This window comes from Protomyctophum bolini (genome assembly GCF_963924005.1).
Source record: "Protomyctophum bolini genome assembly, chromosome: 21".
In the NCBI taxonomy this organism is placed as follows: Eukaryota; Metazoa; Chordata; class Actinopteri; order Myctophiformes; family Myctophidae; genus Protomyctophum; species Protomyctophum bolini.
In genome coordinates this window covers 14,226,812-14,234,641 of record NC_137882.1, presented here as the reverse complement: position 1 = coordinate 14,234,641, position 7,830 = coordinate 14,226,812, and the positions used below count along the sequence as shown (strand labels likewise).

The 7,830-nt window shown below is 42.8% G+C and overlaps 1 protein-coding gene across 1 annotated transcript; it reads right to left on the bottom strand.

The window, feature by feature from the left end:
• Nucleotides 1-1,413: 1,413 nt before the first annotated feature.
• On the bottom strand, nucleotides 1,414-7,830 carry gimap4 (GTPase IMAP family member 4). The gene is made up of 3 exons (XM_080794214.1): nucleotides 7,695-7,830; nucleotides 6,001-6,786; nucleotides 1,414-3,608 (listed from the first exon to the last, which is right to left on the bottom strand). Exons 1-3 carry the CDS (start codon nucleotides 7,723-7,725, stop codon nucleotides 3,604-3,606), a joined length of 822 nt encoding a protein of 273 aa, XP_080650340.1. The 5' UTR covers nucleotides 7,726-7,830; the 3' UTR covers nucleotides 1,414-3,603.

Sequence of the window (7,830 nt, the reverse complement as noted above, 5' to 3'; positions counted from 1 at the left end):
AGCCCATATTTTTTGAAATTTTGAAAAAAAAAGTTAGCCTCGTTTCTCATCATTTTGGACCATGGGCTATAGCCCATATCGTACGGCATACTATAGCGCGCCGTTTTTCATAATTTTTGAGGATTTGAAAAAAATGAAAAAATGACAAAAACGATGGGTTATAGCGCATGTTTTTTTAAATTTAAAAAAAAAAGTTAGCCTCGTTTCTCATCATTTTGGACCGTGGGCTATAGCCCATATCGTACGGCATACTATAGCGCGCAGTTTTTCATAATTTTTGAGGATTTGAAAAAAATGACGAAATGACAAAAACGATGGGTTATAGCGCATGTTTTTTGAAATTTTGAAAAAAAAAGTTATCCTCGTTTCTCATCATTTTGGACCATGGGCTATTAGACAGGCACTCTCTGCACACATTATTCAAGTTAAATGTGTGGGTATAGCCTACAGCAGTGTTTCTCAACCTAACGTGCTGCGTTAACCCGATAAATAAATATCGGGGTCTCACTGCACAGAGCCTCTGGGTCTGCAGCAGCCAGGAGGCGGTGTGTGTGTGTGTGTGCGCGCGCGCCCGCAATTACCTTCTTCCCATACTGCGCTGCAACGTAACCAGGGTGAGCGGCCCGTCAGGGCCGCGAAATTCTAGTATAATACGATTTAAAAATTTAGATTTACTTTGAATTTCATTAGATATATTTGTAACTGAAGCTGAAAAAACATGCAGGATTTCACTCTGAGGTACAAATATTTTTTCTATGGTGGAAAACCTTTAATAGTATAAGATTTTTGGAATTAGTGTTTTTGCTTATTTTACACAAGATATGCTGTATTATAACCTGGGGACACAAATGGCACTGAATACTAGTAGGAATGACCCCATTATGTAGAGGTGAGGTGATAGTTGGACACCCATCATATAGAGAGGGTATATGCGCGTGACATAATCATCATCATATCCGAAAGTTATGTGGGATCACCTACTGGCATAAAACTACCTTTTGGCATTGACAGCCCATACGTCTCTCTACGTCGTCCTCAGACGAGCCCTCCATCGTCGTCTCCAGTCATCTCGGTTCTCCATACATCTGGCCAGCTCCTTTGTGCTTTCCGCACCAGTATCTTTCTTTAGTACGTCCACGTATGTAGGTGTGGGACGTCCTCTCGATCGACGCCCGTGTGTTGGTTCCCACAGTACAAGCTTTTTGGCCGGGAGTTCATGATGTCGGTGGCAGTGGCCAGCTAGCCTATCCTATCCTATTGCATTAAACGATGTTAAACTCACTTTGACACTCACTTTATGCATGTCATTGCCCTCTATATCATGGTGAAGGAAACATGATTCTGTTGTTGGCAAGTTCACTACAATTATGCACCAATGCCCATCAAAGTACATTATTATGCATGTCGTCTGTCATGAAATGTGATATCTTACTACCATCTAGTGGTACAAAGAACACTGTCAAAGTTGCACAGCCAAAGTACCTCCCCTATTCGAGTCCATTAGGTGAGTTATGGAGCTAGGGTACGAGTTAGGGGTACGCATGTGGGCTAAATTATGGGGTAAAGGTGGACCAGTGGGATTCAACAGAAGTGGCAATACAGAAAGTAGGGACCAATTCATTGACATAACACATACAATTGGGAGAAAAAGGGGGTAAACAAATAATGGGCAACTCTACCGTGTCAACACCACAAAATACTATGATCTCGAGGGTCACTGTCTGTTAAGATTTTAAAGAACTAGGTCTAGACTTTAATCAAAAATAGACATTTATTTTGATGAAATAGAAAAGAGACAAGACCAGTGCTTGCTTGTATTGTTAAAAGATAGAAATTATTTTCTTGATAGGAAACTTTGATCATTTCTGTAGGAAAACAAGAGTTGTAACTAGGGCTATAGGCTACAACAGGACATGGAGATTAAAATATGGAGTTGTAACACCCTCTTTCCCCATATAAAGTATTTAAAAGTAACTTGATTCACATGCTGGTACATGCAGCATGAGGGATAGTTACATGTAATGTGTATTGTATTGTGTACTGTACACATGCACACACACAATATTCAATAACAGGCTAAACTTGGACTACATTTAGGACTATGGTTATACGTCAGTACTCAGTACTATTCAACAGTCTGGCCAGTATCTGGCCACATTTCAAGACAGTTATAGTGCATGTTATGATTGTCAGATAAATGTATATATATAGTATACTGTACACAGCAAAACACACAAATAAAAATGCACTGTAGCAGACTATATTTTATATACTGTAAATGTTACAGTATGATTGAAAAGCCCCAGTCAGATTGAAAATAGGAGTGCTCGTTTTCGTGTGTGTTTGGGGGGGATGAATTATGATTCTGTCCCTATCGGGACATAACTTGACCGCGCTGAGTCGAATGAAGGTGACTGCCTTCGCAACGCAATGCAACTCGCTCGCCTTAAGCTCACTCGGCGATGCCTCTCGTAGCTCAAGTCACCTTCAGGTGGCGTGCCATTTTCACTGGTTTTCCAATTGTACTGTAACACACACTCATACTGTGTGTGTGTGTGTGTGTGTGTGTGTGTGTGTGTGTGTGTGTGTGTGTGTGTGTGTGTATGTATATATATATATATATATATATACACACACTGCTAGTGCAGTAAAAATACATTCATGGTCGAGAAAAGCACATGCTTTCAAGTAAGCACTGTTGCAAGAGAAGGAAAAACAAACAAGCAGTAGCATTAAAGGGGTGGTTCACCCCAAAAATTACTAATTTTATATCAATTACACACCCCAATTTGTGATTGTGGAGTTTTTGGTTTTTTATCACATTGTTACGCCAATAATTTGATGACTGGGTCATCGGTCAATAGGAGACTCCCAGAGACTCTGCCGGTCATCAAATTAATGGTTTAGGAAATGCGACAAAAAACTAATAATCTCCATGAATTCAAGGCTTTGTGGGGTGTGTAATATAAAATAAGTAATTTTTGGGCGGCTGAACAACTATACACTTATAGAGTAAAAGGGAAGAAAGAGTTTGGTCACAATAAATAGGATATCTTCCCCTGAACGTTACAGTAACAATGTAGTAGTGCAGATGTGCCATGGGTGTCTGTCAGTAAAGACAAGATAATTGTTCATCAAGGGTTTGCAATTCGTCACAGCTGCCTGAGTAACAGCATGTTCTTCCTTCTTACAGAACCAATTAAGGCTGTCTCGTGCCATTATCATCACAAACCAACAGCCTTCTTGGTCTATTAAAAATCACACAGACATTAATGAAAATCTAAGCCCCAAGCAAAGGCCGCCTGTTGAAATTGCTGCGGCCAAATATTGAACTTGAAAAATGGTGTGATACTGCAAAAACAAAGTCGGACACACCAAACCAGCAGGGAAGATTCTGCATAATAAAGACTGCCCAGAGTCCACACTAACAAATCCAAAATATGCTTTCTCCACAAAAATAAACATACATACTTGCATGTTCAGTAGGCTACGTTTCAAGAGGATATAAAATCTGCATGTTGTTTACGATCAGGTAAGAAGCAGATTATTTAGTGTCCCCCTAGTGGCAGCTTGCAGGATCCATCAGACAGCGGAAGTGTCCAGTTAATCTGAAATCAAAAACGGATAAATTGTTAAAGGTCAATTCTTAGGTCATGACGGCCATATAGCACTAAGCAGACAGATAGAACTTGTCAATCTTTTGTTCTCACAAAGTGAGGCAGTTGGGGAAAGATGTACACTGTAGAGCATACAATTACATTACATCGCTTCTGCGGTTTAACCCATTACGACCTGAGGTTGATTCTACAACTCTGCCTTCTAAATCAGCAGTTCACACACTTTCAAGATTTTTTAAATATGTTCAAAAATAGCAGATGTACAAGCTTGCATCGCAGTATGAACTGATGCGCTGTGAGCTTGTATATCTGCTATTTTCTTAATAGCCAACGCAAAAATCTAAAATGACACAGGCGCCTTTCCAGTTGGTTAAATCATGATCAACAGCCTAAAAGTGCACTAGTGCAGCCAGCTACCTTTAATATAAACTTTATTACAGGCTCGTGGCACCCAAGGTAAGACACACATCACATATACGAGAATACAAATAAATTAAAAAATAAATAAATACAGCCCCAGCAGGTTACTACTCTAAGCGAGGCACTCATGCCAGTGTCCTCTGATGGTAGAAGTGTACCTTCTGTCATCTGTCATCTGTCATCTGTCCAATGAGTCCATTCAGTGAACGATCCAGCCTGCTCATGAACTTGAATATCAGGTTCCTCAATAGAGCCATGAACGTAGCGAGACCCAATGAACAGAAAAGCCCACTGGCTCTAGTGCTCCTGGGCTTTTTTAACAGGATTCTAAGACAGTCATTATAGGCTACTTGCAGTTTGCGTAAGCTCTCCTTCTTATAGACCGATTCCGTAATAATAATAATAATGAATTTTAATTATAATGCACTTTTCATTCACAGGGAATCTCAGAGTGCTACAAGGGTTAGGTAGGCGGACTCGACGTAGCTGCAGGGTTTAAACCCTCACCAGGCGCACCTCTTCCACTACAGTGAACGGCAGAGTGACTGATGTTAGTTTGCCTCAAACTTTACTCCTTTACCTAACCTTTTTTACTAACACTAACATTACAAAGATGCACAGAACATTGAGATGAACCTGTGTAGTTTATGGCTGCTCCAACAGTAGTGGTAAAAAAATAAAAATAAAAACGGAATGTCTAATATCCACCGCGGTGGCTGAGACCAGAGCCATTGAGTAATGGTTGAGACAAAGCAGTGAAAGATACATAACGCCAGTCTTACCCAATACCAAATCTTTCTGTTTTATTAACACAAGGCTGCTGCACTTTATACCTCATACTTTAAATGCTTAGTATGAGGTATAAAATACAGCAGCCTTGTGTTCATAAAACAGAAAGATTGGGTATTGGGTAAGACTGAAATGATGGATCTTTCAGGACCTTTCACTGCTTTGTCTCAACCATTACTCAATGGCTCTGGTCTCAGCCACCGCGGTGGATATTTTGACATTCCGTATTTATTTATTTTTTATGTTGCCACTACTGTTGGAGCAGCCATAAACTACACAGGTTCATCTCAATGTTCTGGACATCTTTGTAATGTTAGTGTAGGTAAAAGAGTAAAGTTTGAGGGAAACTAACATCAGTCACTCTGCCGTTCACTGTAGTGGAAGAGATGCGCCTGGTGAGGGTTTAAACCCCGCAGCTACGTTGAGTACGCCAACAGGAAATACGTAGGCTGCGACCATGAAGCTACGGAATCGGTCTATACTTCACCCACAGTGGAGCTGTGTAGAGAGGGGTGCAATAAGCTCTAAAGAGGTTTACCTTAACATCCGTAGTACAATGATGAAATTTACGGACCAGCATGTTGGCTTGTACATAATGCATTCTCCTGTCTAAACATGTCCTCGTCATCCTCTAAGGTATCTGTTATGATATGCCCAAGATATTTTGTAATTTTGGACACATTCATAATTTGACCAGACCTCCAGATCTTCTTTAGTTCTACCTATAAGTACCATGCTCTTCTTGGCATTATAGTGAATATCAAAGTCAATACCATAATTTGTGCATACATTGAGTAGCTGTTGGAACCCACAGCTACTAGGGTAAAGTATGGCAAGGTCATCCGCATACATAAAATGATTAATTAGGCTATCACCCATCATACAACCTGTTATGCACCCCCCCAGCTGCATTGACAGGCCGTCCATATATAAATTGAAGAGGGCTGGGGATAAAATCCCCCCTGCCGGACACCATTACCCACCAGAAAAGGGGTGGATAATGTTCTCCCCCATTTTACCTGCATTTTCTGGTTACCAGTAGAAAATAATGCGTATTAAGCAGCTTGGCATTGCGTATTAAGCAGCTTAATCATACTAATATAGATTGAATGTTGAGTTCTGATATATGCAATCACACTTGAACTCTGCGAGTTAAGATCAATACATCACTCACTGACAGGAGGGTCCACCACTTGAGCCAGTGCAGCAGAGGAGATCTGTTTGGGCCGCGCCCCGAGCTCTCGCCCCTCCCTGGCTTGGCTCTGAGCAGTAGGGTTCTGATTCTGATCCAGGGTTCTCTTCCGTCGCTCCACCTCCTCCTCTGGGTTGTAGAGGCCGCCCCCCTCCTCCGCCACCACCTTCTCCACTTTCTCCATTAATCTCCCTAGCTGGGGGTGCTCCCCGAAGATATAGTTATTGATGACAAAGTATCTCTTTTTACACTTCTCCAGCACCCACTGCAGGTCCTTGCCCTCCCTGCGGATGTACCTCTCGATGGAAATGTTCCTCAGCACCTCGGCCCAGGTGAACACCACGATCGTGTGCCTCCACACGCTCTCCCCGAACAGGCCCACGTGCTCCTCGATGCGAGCGCGGTCGACCTCCGAGAACATGCCCACCGGGATGACCAGCAAAAAGGCGTGGGGCCCCGGAGGACACATGGTGGGACCTTTCACTATCTCCTGCTGGTAGCAGGCGGGCGTGTCCTGGGAGGTGAACCAGCCTGGTGTGTCCACCACGATCACCCGTCTCCCCGCCACCTCGGTCTCTCGCTTCACCGAGAACTCTGCCGCTCGCTCCAAGCGGAACTCTTCGCGGCCCAGGATGGTGTTGCCGGTCAGGCTCTTCCCGGGCCACCTCCAGCCCAGCAGCACCAGTCGAAGCTCGGACAGATGGGTGGAGGCGGCCGCCGGCTCCCGCTTCTCCTTCTCAGGGCCGGGCGTGCCATTTCCTGTCGTCCCTGTAGTGACAAGTCAGGGTAGCAATGTGAATACAAAACACATAATGGGGGGAGGGAGGGGGCCTATATTCATTTGTGCACTTTACACCACTATCGTCTTGATTTTCCACCAGGAGTTGCTAAGTGTGGTTAAATACAATTGTATATATCCATGAGAGAGAGTGAGTTCTCAAGTGGGGTTCGGAACCCCCAGGGGTCCTTGAGAGGGTACCAGAGGTGGGGGTACCCAGGAACTTCTAGTATAGCATCATAATCATTTTAACCACTTCCATATTCCATATTCTATAGGTTGGCTATTCAAAAGTGGTGAAGCAATCTTAGTAGGCTACATCTATTATTTTCTACACTAAAAATGTTTGGGAACCACTGATATAGGCCTAGTGTAGTGTGTGTGTGTGTGTGTGTGTGTGTGTGTGTGTGTGTGTGTGTGTGTGTGTGTGTGTGTGTGTGTGTGTGTGTGTCCTCGTAATTGTAATAAATAAATAAAATATGTCAATTTCGGATTTTCCTATGCACTGGTCTGGTACTGCTTTCCTGTCACAAACGTTCAGCATATCAACATAAAACAAGGTTCAGCCAGAACCGTTCAGCAGGTTATGTGTAGCAGGCAGCCTCTGTTGATAATATACAACAAGGATCAAGTTACATAAAGCGTTCAGTTCAGTCAAAGTCAGAGCAAGGTGAGCTTCTTCTGGACGTGTTTACGATCAGAACGTTAACGTTAATTCATCCTTGTGTGACATTTTGGCCTTGTAAACTTAACCCAGTGACACTGAACTGGCGTATGAAACGTGTCACATTCCCGGTAAAAGCGACGCTTCCTCACAAAGTAAAGTCCCGCGATCTCCCGTTGTTTCGCAACACTTGTTACTGGTTAAATAAATATAACTGTTTGTTTGAGAACTCACCGGTTGCTTCCTCCGGTGTATTCGTTTCCATTCTTGAGTTTATACTAGTTAAGACCAACTTGTATTATACTTTAGGGCCGAGACCTGGCCGAGACTAGGCAAGAATAAGAAAGAAACAGAAACAAGGACTTCCGGC

Bases quoted from the DNA above. Each gene is read 5' to 3' on its own strand.
- gimap4 (XM_080794214.1), bottom strand. From the start codon at position 7,725: ATGGAAACGAATACACCGGAGGAAGCAACCG. The intron at 6,787-7,694 runs GTGAGTTCTCAA...TTGTCACTACAG, and splicing joins TACACCGGAGGAAGCAACCG to GGACGACAGGAAATGGCACG.